General features: G+C 34.2%; 1 protein-coding gene across 1 annotated transcript in view; it reads left to right on the forward strand.

The window, feature by feature from the left end:
- The window catches only part of LOC123552740 (uncharacterized), a gene marked incomplete at its 5' end in the record, with an annotated part of 50,568 nt that overhangs the window by 26,125 nt on the left and 7,871 nt on the right, over positions 1-16,572 (forward strand). The window contains one exon of the mRNA XM_053535021.1: positions 1,324-1,783. Coding sequence (XP_053390996.1) covers positions 1,324-1,783 — 460 coding nt within the window. The remainder of the gene's footprint in view (positions 1-1,323; positions 1,784-16,572) is intronic.

Genomic DNA, 16,572 nt, shown 5'->3' on the forward strand with positions numbered 1-16,572 from the left:
AAATATTGTCCTGCTTTCACAGGTCAAACTGCTGGCTGGATTTCGACGAAACTTCACAGCTGTAATCAGTACCAACCCTTGTTGTACATATTGCTGGCACGTTCTGCTATGCTGCACAAAAAGGCCACCAGAGCTAACAATAAAAAATCTTGTCTAGCTTTCGCAAGCCTAGTTGTGCATGTCGACGGCACGCTCTGCTTCGCCGCACAAATGGCCGCAAGAACTAAAGTTATACATGTGGGCGGGGGGGTGAAAGAGACATATGTTTTTGTGATAAAAACACCTAGAATTAACAACTGTTGTTTCTTAATGTGTATGTATATTAGCTTACCGGATCTCAGTGTGCTCAGGTTGACTTATTGTGATCGCTCGCAATCTGGCGTCCTTCTATTTATTCGAATGACATCTCCTTTTAAAAATGTTGATGGATTTTGATGAAACCTAGCGAGGATGTTCCCTCGATGGTCTTCTTCAAAAGTTATTCAGACAGTTCTGCTTATTTTTACATAGGGGCTGTTAGACTTTAAGATAGATATAAATTTAAACATCATTACCGCTTAATCTGCTGGTCATAAGTTCCATTGGAAACCCTCTACAAATGACCTTTAAAATTATTCTGATTTGTCAAAAGGTACTGCTTTCAGGGGCATGGTTACTTTTCACTATATATTGTAAAATTCGGAAATCTACTAGTCACAAACTGCTTGATTTGAAATAATTTTAGGAAAAGTTCCTTAGGGGACCCACTATAAACATTTTTCAAGTTGTTCCTTTGGTAACCCTCTATCAGGATGGTTCAGATTATTCTGAATCATAAAAAGCATGGTCACCAAACTGTAATGGTCATGTTATAGATGCCTTAGTTTTTTTTCCTCTGTATCACAGAAATGTTTCTTTGATTACACTCTACCAGAATTGTTACCTGGGAAACTTAGTAAACCACACTAGTGCCATCTCTGTCCCCTTACTTCTAAACATCTTTTTATCTTTATTACTTGGTGTTGTTTGACCATATTTTCATTGGAGCATCTTTAAATAATGGGGATGTAAAAATCTAAAAAGGCTTTCCTCCATACACAAAGAGTATAATCCATTAGATGCAGAGAGCCTTTTCGCCTTTAAATGATTACGTTGAATCTACCTGATGGAATTCAATTTAGTGTAACATAAAAAGCATCCTTGGTTAGTAAGCATTGAAATATGTTAAGTGATATATTGGTACATTTTATTTATCATTGCAGCTTATTTTATCAATGATACAAATAAATATTAAGTGTAATAATGCCCGATAAAAAAACTAGTGTTTGTCTTTGATAATTGCAGTATAACAGAAAAGACGTAAAAGATGGAGAGGACAAACATTTGCTTGAAAATGAAGTCACAGAAAGTGAGTATAGAGAAGATTCAAAATCAACAACCAGATTTGAAGACCAGCAAACTGTTGACGTACCAAAAGCAGCTGAGTTGTTCTACACTGATGATACTACCTGTACACAGCCAATTAAAATAAATACTGCTGAAGATCTTAAAGATTGTTCAGGTGTGAGCGCTGGCACTAGTGATGATGGTGCTGAAAAAGCAAACACTACCAGTGAGCTTACCAATGTTGAAGCAGACAGTGAAGGGAAACTAAGGACCAAATCATTATCAGAAAAACAAATTTCAGGAAAGTCAAACTCACCAAATTTATGTCGAAGAACTTCGGTTTCACTGGAAAGTGTGTTTTCACCACCATTTATTCAAAATGTTGAGAGTCTTTTCAAGGATAGTGATGAATACAACGGTAAGTTGCTCAGTTACATCAATGTAATAATACTAGTTGTGATATGTCCAAGTGAATATGTATTTTTGACTGTACTTAAAATATTTAAGTATTAAGCAAACAGGCACATATCACATTTTGTTTGATAACAGATTCTGTTGCATTTGATATTTGCTAGTAATGACAAGAAATTCCATTGCATATGACATTTGCTTTAGGCTTAGGCTTTTGCACTTTAAAGAAAGGGCTATCCTTAAGGGGTCATTTCAATGCATTATGTTAGTGATTTGAATTATTTCTGTGTAAAATTACAACAAACTCTCTGCCTCAAAACTAGTGATATTATTTGTAATTTTGCTATTTCATAATGAAGAGAAAAGAATTTGAAAATAAACATGTAGCAGTTCTTTTTGTGATCATGATACTGTATATAAAGTTCATCATAAAGATCTTGAAATTGTCTTGAAAGGGACATTTTTTGGCTCAGCAGAGCACAAAGTGCTTAAGATGAGCTATTGTGATAAACAGGTATCCGTGGTCATTGTTGGTCTTGGAGTTCTTTGTCATGAGAAGTATGGCTGGCAACACTGTAGAGGTCACAATCTTGATCCAATCTTAATGCTACTTCGTCAGAATGCTACCCTTAATGACATCTTGGAAGAATAATGAAATAGTCTATAACTGGGTAATCTAATGTCAAAAACTAGGTTATTAAGTAAGTTAATTAGAAAATCTAGTTAACACTCAAAAAGGCAACATTTTTCCTGCATCTTCATAAAACTTTGTCAAAATGTTTATCTCTATGAGTTCTAGTTAAATTTCGAAATTGCATTTTTGAGATCAAAATTGAGGTCACCAGGTCAAATCATTTAAAATTGGATTATCTGAGGTAAAAATTGGATCACTTTGATCAATCATAGAAAGCCATATTAATACTCTGATTTTAATTAAACTTTGTCAGAATGTTTGTCTCTATGAAGAAAAGGTGAAATGTTAAATCATAAAAGACCTTGTTAATACTTTAGTGGCCAGATTGTCTAACTGATCTTTATAATTCTTTCCCAGAATGTTTGTCTCTATGAGATCTTGGTCAAGACTGAAACTCAGTTACTAGGCCAGTAGGACAAATAAGAGAACAATCTTAACACTTTAGAGGTCATATTTCCTAACTTATCTTCGTAAAACTTTATGAGAATGTTTGTTTCTATAGAATGAACACCAAGTTAAAAATTGGTTTACCTGAGATCAAAAACTAGGTCACATAGAACAACATTGCTACCACTTGGGAGGCTTATTTTACTACTTCATCCTCATTTAAGTTTGTCAGATATTTTTTTCTATATAACTTCGAGGATTATTTTGAAGTTAATATTTAGATCACCAGGTCAAATCTTTAAAAAGCCTTGTTAACATTGGAGAGACCACATTGTCTGCTCTAGACATCATAAAACGTTGTCAGAGTGTATGTTTATAAATCTAGATTAAATTCAAAACTGGATTGCCTGAGGTCTAAAATTAGGTCACTAGGTCAATTTTACAGTAGCCTTGGTCAGATTTTTACTTGATCATCACAAATCTTTGTCAAAATTGTGGTCTCTATAAAATGTAAAGAAATATTGAAAATGGATAACCTGAAGTCAAAAACTAGATCACTAGATAAGATCATAGAAAAAAATGTTGACACTCTAGGGGGACACACTTTTCTACTTGTTCTTCATAAACGTTGTCAGAATGTATGTTTATATGACAAAAAGTGATTTTTGAAAATGTTTTGTTTGTGATTAAGAAATAGGGCACTAGATCAAAGCATTAACAGACCTTGTTAACAATTTAAAAGGCTAGATCTAACTGTTCTGTATAAACAGTTGTCAAAATGCTTGTCTCTGTCAGATCTAGGTCAAGTTTGAAATTCATTTACTTGAGATCTTAAAGGTCAAATCATTGAAAAACCTTGTTAACACTTTAGTGGCCATATTTCCTAATGATCTTTGGTTTACCTGTGATCAAAACTAGGTTTTAGCTTAACTTGTAGAGGACACTTGTTAACCCTTGAAAGGCCACATCTTCTACTAATAATTTATGTCCTTATGAAATCTAGGTAACATTTGAAATTAATTTTTCTAGGTCAAAAACTCGGTCACAAGGTCAAGTCTTAGCATGGTCACTAAGCTAAATAATAGAAAAGCATTGTGAACACTGAAGAGGCCACTTTTCTCCCTCTCCTTGAGGCTTGGTCAGGGTGTTTGTCTGTTTAAAATCTATAATAAATTTGTAACTGGGTCTCTTTGATAAAAAACTACGTCACTGGTCAGTTCATTGAAACACTTGATTACCAATCTGCCTGATTTACTTTAAACTTGGTCATAATGATCTTTCTATGAAATCTATGTCAAATCAGATACTAGGTTATCGTGGGTGAGACCTAGGTTATGTGAGAGATACAGGGCCTCCAGGACCCCTCTTGTTTTGAAATTAGATCACAATTGATATATCTAAGAAGATGAATATAATTATTTTGTTTAGATAGATGTCTAAAGTTAAGTATAAATAACAGAATTCAGCTCTAATGCAGCTATGTTTTATGAATAAGATTAACGTATTCTAGCCATAGCCTTCTTTTAACCAGTCAAAAACCTGGTTATTAGATTAGTGATGTTGTTGATTGGATGGTTAAATGGATGGATGGATTGACCATGTCAAGATTTGGTTTTCCTTAATTAACTTTAGTTTTGGGTTGTGATATTGAAGCGGAATGTTTGACCATTTGGTAGCTTTTAGTAAGACCAAGGTTGACATTGACTTTGGGGGTCATTTAAGTCAATGTCACTGTTATTAAAATTGGAAAAAAACAGTTTCTGTCCAATAGATTGAGTTAAGATTGGTGAATTAAAATTAAAGTTGGCATATAAGTAGCTTATAGGAAAACAAAGGCTGGGATTGCATATGCGGTTAGTGAGGTCAAGGTCAAGTTCAGTATACCTGATTTAATATGCATACTTTGAAAATTGCACTGTGGCGCTGTAATTTAAGGCGTTTGGCTATTGTACCTTTTGTAATGTTACAGTAGTAATTTAGGAGTGCAGCGGATGATTAGTTCCAACATTAACTTTTTTCTCTATTTTGGTCATCTAGAAAGAAATATTTATTTGTTTTCTTGCTTGAATTGTCATCATATTTTACAGATTTACATCATACTTCACAGGAATGATCCTTGGGTGGCCCCTTTCAAATATACTCAAAGAATTTAAATCCATGCAGAACTTTGGTTGCCATAGCAACTGAAGGAAAAGCCTTAAAAAACTGCTTGTCCAAAACCGCAAGGCATAGAGCCTTGATATTTCTCATGTGACATCATCTAATGGTCCTCTATGAAGACTTTTTATTACTGCCCTGGGGTTCCAAGTTTTACATAGACTTATATAAGAAAAACTTTAAAGATATTCTTGTCTGAAACGACAAGATCTAGGCCTTTGATATTTGGAACGTAGCATTGCCTCGAGGTCCACTACCAAGATTGTTCAAATTATGCCCCTGGGGAGAAAAGAGGCCCCACAATGGGTGTCCCAAGTTTAACATGGACTTATAGAGGAAAAAACTTTAAAACTCTTCTTGTCTGAACCTACTAGATATAGGCTTTTGACATTTGGTATGTTGCACTGCTTAGTGGTTCTTTACCAAGATTATTTAAATTATGCCCTGAGGTGAAAGGAGGCCCGGCATAGCCTTATATAGAAAAGAAACTTTTAAAACCTTCTTGTCTGAAACTGCAAGGCCTAGGCTTGTGATATTTGCTTTGTTGCATTGCCTAGTGGTCATCTACCAAAAGTATTCAAATTATGTACCTGAGATGAAAAGAGGCGCCACCAAGGGGGTCCCAAGTTTTACACAGACTTATATATAAAAAAACGTTAAAAATCTCCTTGCCTGCAACTTTAAGGCTTAGGCTTTTGATTATTGGTATGTTACATTGCCTAGTGGTCCTATACCAATTTTATTTTTTAAATTATGCCCCTGAGGTGAAAAGAGGCCCCATCCAGGAGGCCCAAGTTTTACATAGACTTATATAGAAAAAATCTTCTTCCCTGAATCTTCAAGGCTTAGGCTTTTGATTATTGGTCTGTTACATTGTCTAGTGGGCCTTTACCAAAGAGTTTCAAATTATGCCACTTAGGTGAAAAGAGGCTTCACCCGGGGGTCACTTGTATATGAGTTATATAGGAAATATTGACCTACTGACCTACTTTCTTGATTTGTTTTTAGATACAGTCTTGAAATTTGAATGACATACAGTTTTGCACACCGATCTTAACATTGACTTTCAGTGACCATGAATGTGACCTATTGACCTACTTTCTTTAGATTTTAGCATCGGTTTTACATTTAAAACATGTAGCTCATATTACTCAGATGAGTGATTTAGGGTCATATTGACCCTCTTGTTTCTATTTATTTTGGTAATATATAAATTAACCATTAGTGTATCAAAGGGCCATGGTAAGGTTTCTTTTTCTGACAAATGAACAAAACATTACGGATATGTCCTTTTCTATGAAATCTATGTCAAATCAGATACTAGGTTATCGTGGGTGAGACCTAGATTATGTGAGAGATACAGGGCCTCCAGGACCCCTCTTGTTTTGAAATTAGATCACAATTGATATATCTAAGAAGATGAATATAATTATTTTGTTTAGATAGATGTCTAATGTTAAGTATAAATAACAGAATTCAGCTCTAATGCAGCTATGTTTTATGAATAAGATTTACGTATTCTAGCCATAGCCTTCTTTTAACCAGTCAAAAACCTGGTTATTAGATTAGTGATGTTGTTGATTGGATGGTTAAATGGATGGATGGATTGACCATGTCAAGATTTGGTTTTCCTTAATTAACTTTAGTTTTGGGTTGTGATATTGAAGCGGAATGTTTGACCATTTGGTAGCTTTTAGTAAGACCAAGGTTGACATTGACTTTGGGGGTCATTTAAGTCAATGTCACTGTTATTAAAATTGGAAAAAAACAGTTTCTGTCCAATAGATTGAGTTAAGATTGGTGAATTAAAATTAAAGTTGGCATATAAGTAGCTTATAGGAAAACAAAGGCTGGGATTGCATATGCGGTTAGTGAGGTCAAGGTCAAGTTCAGTATACCTGATTTAATATGCATACTTTGAAAATTGCACTGTGGCGCTGTAATTTAAGGCGTTTGGCTATTGTACCTTTTGTAATGTTACAGTAGTAATTTAGGAGTGCAGCGGATGATTAGTTCTAACATTAAATTTTTTCTCTATTTTGGTCATCTAGAAAGAAATATTTATTTGTTTTCTTGCTTGAATTTTCATCATATTTTACAGATTTACATCATACTTCACAGGAATGATCCTTGGGTGGCCCCTTTCAAACATACTCAAAGAATTTAAATCCATGCAGAACTTTGGTTGCCATAGCAACTGAAGGAAAAGCCTTAAAAAATTGCTTGTCCAAAACCGCAAGGCATAGGGCCTTGATATTTCTCATGTGACATCATCTAATGGTCCTCTATGAAGACTTTTTATTACTGCCCTGGGGTTCCAAGTTTTACATAGACTTATATAAGAAAAACTTTAAAGATATTCTTGTCTGAAACGACAAGATCTAGGCCTTTGATATTTGGAACGTAGCATTGCCTCGAGGTCCACTACCAAGATTGTTCAAATTATGCCCCTGGGGAGAAAAGAGGCCCCACAATGGGTGTCCCAAGTTTAACATGGACTTATAGAGGAAAAAACTTTAAAACTCTTCTTGTCTGAACCTACTAGATATAGGCTTTTGACATTTGGTATGTTGCACTGCTTAGTGGTCCTTTACCAAGATTATTTAAATTATGCCCTGAGGTGAAAGGAGGCCCGGCATAGCCTTATATAGAAAAGAAACTTTTAAAACCTTCTTGTCTGAAACTGCAAGGCCTAGGCTTGTGATATTTGCTTTGTTGCATTGCCTAGTGGTCATCTACCAAAAGTATTCAAATTATGTACCTGAGGTGAAAAGAGGCGCCACCAAGGGGGTCCCAAGTTTTACACAGACTTATATATAAAAAACGTTAAAAATCTCCTTGCCTGCAACTTTAAGGCTTAGGCTTTTGATTATTGGTATGTTACATTGCCTAGTGGTCCTATACCAATTTTATTTTTTAAATTATGCCCCTGAGGTGAAAAGAGGCCCCATCCAGGAGGCCCAAGTTTTACATAGACTTATATAGAAAAAAATCTTCTTCCCTGAATCTTCAAGGCTTAGGCTTTTGATTATTGGTCTGTTACATTGTCTAGTGGGCCTTTACCAAAGAGTTTCAAATTATGCCACTTAGGTGAAAAGAGGCTTCACCCGGGGGTCACTTGTATATGAGTTATATAGGAAATATTGACCTACTGACCTACTTTCTTGATTTGTTTTTAGATACAGTCTTGAAATTTGAATGACATACAGTTTTGCACACCGATCTTAACATTGACTTTCAGTGACCATGAATGTGACCTATTGACCTACTTTCTTTAGATTTTAGCATCGGTTTTACATTTAAAACATGTAGCTCATATTACTCAGATGAGTGATTTAGGGTCATATTGACCCTCTTGTTTCTATTTATTTTGGTAATATATAAATTAACCATTAGTGTATCAAAGGGCCATGGTAAGGTTTCTTTTTCTGACAAATGAACAAAACATTACGGATATGTCCTCATAAAATCCCTTCTAAATTTTCTAAAAAAAGATACAATGATAGCAACACTTTACTATTGAGTAAAACTGGTTCTGACAGTATTTGCTGCACCTTATAGCATTTGAATTAATGTCTGCTTAATAATTACAATCTCTTTATTTAACATAGGTAGCTCATTAAAACAAAACATCAGGGTACTAGAATGTCCACAGGACAACAGTGTTGAGCCCAATACAAAAATTTTGTTGACACCAGCCCAAAATGACTTGAAAATTTCAGCAAATCAAAACAAGTTTTCATTCCAATATCTTGACGCAAAATATAGACTTTTCGCAGAAATAATAATACACTCAGAAACAATAACGCTTATAGGGTAGAGAAAAATTTAATGTATCATTCATGTTGTAAAAAAAAAAGAAACAACAAAGGGAAGTAATTAAAAATAAGACCCCCCCCCAAAAAAAAAAAAAAAAAAAAAAAAAAAAAAAAAATTGCAATCAATAGTACAATCTGTTTTATTCGCCATAAGGTCATCTCATAATGCTGAACACTTGTATGTAGTTTATTAAGTTTGAAAGATTTTGGCTAAGCTAAGTTTTTGAGAAACCAGCTAACATGCAAAGCTTTAACCTCAAACACATGGTTAAAAAGAGGTATAATAAGCTAGAATTACGTAATGGTAGTCTCACTATGCCAAAAACAGGTTTGAAGTTTGAAAGCATTCGGTTATGATAAGTAGTTTTTGAGAAACCTGATTACATGCAAATTCTAAATTAAAGGACAATTTTTATACAAAATTTAAGCTAGAGTTATATAACTTGTCCTGTTAGGTCATCTTATGGTGCCGAATATTGAAGATTAAAAGCGTAAGTAGTGGTTTCACAGAAACCTGGTTACATGCCAAACTTTCGTGATATTGACACCAATACTAACAAAAGAGTGACAACGAATGCTGTACTTTTCGAAAACAAGAGGGCCATGATGGCCCTATATCACTCACTTGATCTGGCCTACAGACCTAGTTTTTGACCCTTTATGACCATGTTTCAAAACTGAACCAGACATCATCAAAACAAACATTCTGATTAAGTTTCATGAAGATTGGTTCACGATTGTTGGCTCATGAGTGTTAACAATGTTTTCCTTTGATTTGACCGGGGGACCTAGTTTTTGACCCTACACGACCAAGATTTGAACTTGACCTTGAAGTTATCAAAACTGACATAGGCATTATCAAGACAAACATTCTGACTACGTTTCATAAACATTGAGTCTCAACCGTGGGCTTTTGAGTGTTAACAAGATATATCTTTGATCTAGCCTACTGACGTAGTGTTTGACTCCACGTAACCCAGTTTCAAACTTGACCTCGAGATAATCAAGATAAACATTCTGACCAAGTTTCGTGAAGGTAGGATCTCTTTAAGTTTATAAAGATAGGGCCACAACTGTGGCCTCTTGAGTATTAACAAGCTTTTCCTTTGATTTGACCAGGTAACCTTATTTTGAACACACATGTCAGATTCGAACTTGATCTAGAGGTGACCTAGTTTCTGACTTCAAATGACTCAGATTCGAAATTGACCTAGGGTTACCAAGACAAACATTTACATTCTGACCAATTCTCATAAGTCTCAAACTAGAACAGTTAACTCTAGCGTATTAAAAAGATCTTCCAGTAATCTTGCCTACTGACCTAGATTTTAATTCCGGGCAACCCAGTTTCAAACTTGGCCTAGAAATAATGAAGACAAACATTCTGACTAAGTTTCATAAAGATTTGGTCTCAGATGTGACCTCTAGAGTGTTAATAAGGCAAATGTTGACGGATGACGGACGATGCAGGACGACGGACAATGACCGGTCACAATAGCTCACCCTGAGCACTTCTTGCTCTGGAAAAGCTAAATATTAAAATAGTTGAGCTAGAAGGGAGTCAGCATTTTCAATCAAGTCACACATAAAAGGTTTTAGAAACATTGAAGGAAATGTTATGTTTGGTACATTTCCAAAATGCAGAAAGGAACTCATTTTCAAATCAATATTATACAATTTCACATTACAAGGTAGAACACAGTTTTCAGCAATTGTTTATCTTTATTTCTCTACAAATGTCATTCATTTTCAAACGGAAACAACGTTTTCTTGACGATTACTCAAAATAATCGGAAAAAGTTGTCTCCCTTTGAAAATAAATGCCATTTGTACTTAAAATATTCCGAAAAAGTTGTCTCCCTTTGAAAATGAATATCATTTGTAAAGAAATAAAAATAAACAATTGCTGAAAACTGTGTTCCACCTTCTTTATGCGGCATTGCACCACTCGCACGCTATTACAAATGCATTAAAACGAATATGTGTAACTGTTCTTTGAAATTGGTGAGTTTTTAAAAGCGTTTTACTGTCCGGAAGTGGAGCCCATTTAGGCAGTCCTTTTCCGGAATTCAATGTTTATATCAGTACACTGACACTTGTGTCGTAAAGTAATATACATGTTTTACATGCTGTACAACTTTTATGTCAAACAACTCTTTCATTCTATGATTTGGTGTTGTTTGATTTTTGTTTCTCAAGGCCTACTTCTTAACCTTAAGTTCGTTATATTATTCTTCAATAGCAATAACAACTTTGCATGACTAAAACAAGTACTGTAGACAAATAATTCTAACCATAGTATAATTTAGCTATATATACACTGCTATAGAAAAAAATCGACATTAAAAACACTAACTTAAGCAACAGGACAATTTTAAAATAGCAGACTTAACTCATTAAGTTTTTTCGTAAAATTGGGGCCGTGTTTTATAAGACATGGTTTGTTTATAAACTTGTCTTTGTGATGCTTATTATCTGTTTTAAATTCCCAATGAAATACATTCATTGGTTTCTGAGATGTTTAAAGAAAAGATTCATTTTGCCAAATTTTCTAAGAAGGGAATATTTTTTGTAATAATAAAAGGCAGAGTTATGGGACTTTATATGTGAACTCGCACGATGATCCAAAACGTCTGTGTGATGGTTCAATCAAATGCGTGGTAAAGGTATTTGCCCATTAACAAAATTGCCGCATAATGTGTGCATGCACATTTCTGTAAGATTTGTGAAGACTTTGTCAAGGGAGGTTGCCTCAACTATGTATACAAACTGAAATCAGTTAACAAACTGAATGTTTTACTATATTATCTTTTGATCATATACATTCTAAGTGTGTAAATTTCATAATTCATTTTTCCAAAGCTGTGGCTTTTAGTGTGTTAACAATAAGAAATATGGCAATTCTTACTTAGTCAATGGCCATTAATCTGATGCTATAAGAACAGTATCCCCTATTATCAAACTGCTTTGAGATAAGTGACTGAGTATATTATGCGTAAGTTTCTTGTGGACTGCTCATGGAATGTAGCCACAAAAACTTTAATAATGTGAAGAGTGAAGGAAGTTTTGACAGACAGTAAACAACAGATCATTATTAAAAGTAAAGAATCGTCACTGAAAATAAGTGTACATTTACTTATAAAAATGTCTCTTCTGAATGTATGATCAAACATTTCATTATCAGTAACCATATCAAGCATTGACACTGAATCCATATCATCAAGTAAACCTTTCAAACATCTATCCACTACTCTGTTGATTAGCTCTGAAAAGAGAGAAAGAATATCTTCTGTGCAGTTTTCTATAGTGGCCACATTATTCGGAAAAATTTAAGCTGTATGCTTCCAAATTATATGATTTTTTTTTTCAAAATGAAAATCTTTTCTTAAAATTATTGAGGAGGTAGGTTACCTTGTTACCAGGGTAAATTCAAATTAGTTGAACCGCAGCATTTTTTGTATTTCGTGTAAGGTAATGTTTTAACTGCTACAACCTCAATTCCGTTTATCTTTGTCCCTTCAAGTACAATTTTATCCAGGTTTGAAGTACATGACCGTCCAAAGGTATTTTATATTGGAAAATGAAGGAACATACGGATATTTAGCACCTTTCAGTGTATTTTGGTTTCATTGTTATCCGTAGAAGTCTGCATAAGTTTACTAGTATGCGCGTTAGCTTTCTAAATATAAGCTCAAATGTATATGTCGCGGTGTTCGTGTTTCCATGGTAACGCATTTTCTCTCACTTTTAAACAACTATGTATGAAAACGGTCTTTTTCCACGGCTTCTGTGCCATTCTGTTAATAACCAACATGAAATATTTGGGTAATATAGTTAGCTAAATATCAAGCATTTTACATGGTACCCTATTTTTTTAAAGTTTAAAGTAACCATGGCAACAGAGATGTTTAAAATAGCTTATATCTTACTTTTTATCGTAATTTCTTATAAAAATAGTAAATGAAATTATAGTTCATGTTTATTTGGCTTTAAAACATCTTATTTCTAACGTAAGTAATATTTTCGTGTTATTTGCATTGATTTAAACAAATTTCACAGCTTAAAATACTTACAGCAGTACCCCTCGTCTGACATTTTTATGGAAAATCGCTGTGCATGCTGCTATTATTCTCATGAATATTGTTGAAATGCAAATAAAAAGCCGAAGCTGTATTCCTTTAATATATGTCAACGCTTTTGAATTTTACATTTAGATATAGAGGTCATGGGCTTCGATTCCATTGTAACATCAATTTAATTCAAGAAACCAAAATTTTCTACTGAAATTTTAACAATTTATAGCTTAGTTTTGGTACAATAGTTACAGATTATCATCGGAAACTGGAGAATATGTATTACAAATCAAACTGCTATATTTTTATTTGAAAATAGCCGTAATAAGTAACCTTTCACCCAATTATATTCCGAAAAGCGTCAGTTACCATCATTCTCTTACATTTCGCATAACATTTCAATATAACTACATAAAAGAAGCAAAATCTTGATCATTATTCAGAGCGAAAGACTCATAAAAAGTATTTCAGCAAATAATGGCTGTTTAAAAATAGTTCAAATAAAGAAAATGCACAGAATTACGTACTTTCAAAATAAAAGATATTAATTTATCGCGGTAACTGACACGTAACGCCATGACGTTAATAGTAAGTAAGTAAGTAAGTATGTAAGTAACGACTTTATTTATAGTGGATGACATTGTAATATAAGGCAACAATGTTTTGAAGCGTTTCTGTGGCAATACATTCATTATTTCTGCATTACATAACCATAAAACATCAGATCGGAGGCAGGTTTATGATATTTTCAGAAGAATGGATGTACAACACATTTGTCGTCGTCGTAAATTGTCACGTTAGCTTCCGGTTGAACATGCGCACATTCAAATATAAAGGTAACCTACCTACTTAATTAAAAGTGAAAGAAATCTTAAAATAATTCCATCTATCAAACGTGTGAGTATCTAAAACAGAAGAAAATGAGCTCTAATTCATTAATACAAATGAATTAAAGTATAAAAAAAAATAACAAGAGGGTCAAGATGGCCCTAGGTCGCTCACCTGAGTAACACATTTCATGATTTCATGGAGACAAATAATCTGATCAATTTTCATTAAGAATGGACAAATAAACGTTACCTCTTGAGTGTAAACAAGCATTTCCTTTGATTTGACCTAGTGACCTAGTTTTTACCTTACATGACCCATACTCAAACATATCCATTTTATGGAAACAACTATTATGACAAAGTTTCGGAAGGATTGAGGCATGAAGCAAAAAGTGGCCTCTATTATATAAAAGCTTTTCCTTTGATTTGATCTAGTGACCAAGTTTTTGAACACATGTGACCCAGATTTAAAGTAATCTAAGAAGTCATGAAAACAAATATTCTGATCAAGCTTTATGAAAATGGAATAAAGTGTAGGCCCTTAAGTTAAAACAAGCCGATATTTTTAAACAGCCTGGTTACCTAGTTTTTGACCCCAAATGATCCAGATAATTATTAATCAAAGACTTTATACAGATAAACATTCTGACCAGGTGCCATGCACATCAGTTGAAAAATGCAGCCTCTATTGCATGTACAAGGTTTTTCTTTGATTTTACCGGGCGACCTTGCTTTTGACCCTAAATAATCCAGATTAAACTTAGGCTAAAGATCATCAAGGTCATCGTTTTGGCAAAGTTTTATGCCGAAAGGGTCATAAACGTAACCTCTGGGGTGTTATCAAGCTTATCCTTTGATTTAACTAGGAAAACTAGTTTTTTTGACTCCATATAACCCAGATTCAAACATTACATAGACATCACTAAGACAAACATTCTGACCATGTTTCATAAAGTTTGGGTCAAAATTGTGGCCTCTAGAGTGTTCACAAGTTTTATCTATAATCTGGCCTACTGACCTAGTTTTTGAACCACATGACCCAGTTTCGAAGTTGACCTAGAGATCTTCAGGACAAACATTCTGACTAAGTTTCATAAAGACTTAGTCACAATTGTGGCTTCTAGAATGTTCAAAAGTTTTTCCTTTAATTTGACCGGGTGAAAAAAAGATTTTGACTCCACATAATTACGATTCAAACCTGACCTAGAGATTATCTAGACAAACATTCTGACTAAGTTTCATAAAGACTAGGTCACAATTGCAGCCTTTAGAATGTTCTCAATCTTTTCCTTTGATCTGGCCTACTGACCTAGTTTTTGACACCATATAACCCAGTTCTGAACTGACTAGTACTCAAAGTCTGCATTACAATTGCCCTATGATATATAATTTTATCAAGCTTGACTGTGATGACGATTAATTATACAAAAATGTAGACGTAAAAAAATATCATCGCGTTTACTTCTTCAGAAGAAAATACTGTTAAAACAAGTTGCGATCTGAGCATCAGTGAGGTTAAAAGCAGGTATAAGGACTGAAGCAGATTCAATTTCGACTATTAACTCCATTCTTGTACTCTTTCAAGATATAACTTTATCAACAAATAGACCTCATTAATGAAAACAAATGTTATCTTATTTTAGAGAAAGACAATGAATTCAATCGACATGCTAAAAAAGAGGACACACGTGCAGGTTTATATTTTTCATTTATTTAAAATGTACATCGTGAATAGAAGTTGAAACCATCAGGGAAATAAGTTTTTGCAAAGACCGTACTTCTGTTTACATTTCCTTTTTTGTTCGGTCCCAGCTTGATCTACATAGTTAGAGGGAGTATTACAAATGAAACTAAATCATGATTGGTAGACTCAATTAATATAAGCAACCGCCTCGGTAGCCTAGTGGTAGAGCGTCCGCTTCGAGTGTGGGAGGTCGTGGGTTCGGTCCCCGGCCGCGTCATACCAAAGACGTAAAAAAATGGTACTAGCAGCTTCCTCGCTTGGCGCTCAGCATTAAGGGGGTAGTGCTAGGGCTGGTCAGCCCGGTGTCAGTATAATGTGACTGGGTGGGGTATCATGCCACGTGTCTACGGCGTGATATTCCAGTGAGGCAGCACTATAAAGTTGGGCATTGTGCTCACTGCTACAAGTAGACACCGTCGTTTATATGACTGAAAAATTGTTGAAAAAGACGTTAAACCCGAACACACACACAATTAATATAGACGATATTAGCGTAGAGAGTCACGTGATTGTATCAAGGTAAACACTCCAAAGGGCTTATCAGCTGAGCTCTCAGTACAGTTACATTCTAATGAAATAGACATCTGCAGGATACTAATTATTATGGTGTAATAGTGCTGTGTTCCAAATTCTTAAGGCTCTGGTTTATGAAGGAAATGTACCTATGCATTAATTTCTATATAATTTAAAACAACAAAACGTATGTTTTATCTTTATTTACAGTCAAAACTGAAATATACTAGTAATACATCTTAACACTAACTTCCAGTTAAATTTTATCATAGAATAACGTATAAATCTATCAAATTGTATCATGCATTGTTATGCTGCACTACTAGAAATATTACATGTAGATACCGGGTAACAATAAAAATTAATGATGTTAACATATTTAAATAGGTGCAGAAGGAAAAATACGTCTTGTGGGTGAAATATCAAAGTTTGTTATAAAAAAAAATCAACAAGAATTTGCAGCAAACTCTTCAAAAAGAAGATTTTTACAGCTATGACACACCAAGAAAACCCCTGTTACACAGTGCACAGTTCTCATTGAAAAACATTACTAAATCAAACCCGACACTGAAATTAATGC

Source organism: Mercenaria mercenaria, unplaced genomic scaffold (genome assembly GCF_021730395.1).
Source record: "Mercenaria mercenaria strain notata unplaced genomic scaffold, MADL_Memer_1 contig_4374, whole genome shotgun sequence".
Taxonomy (NCBI): Eukaryota; Metazoa; Mollusca; class Bivalvia; order Venerida; family Veneridae; genus Mercenaria; species Mercenaria mercenaria.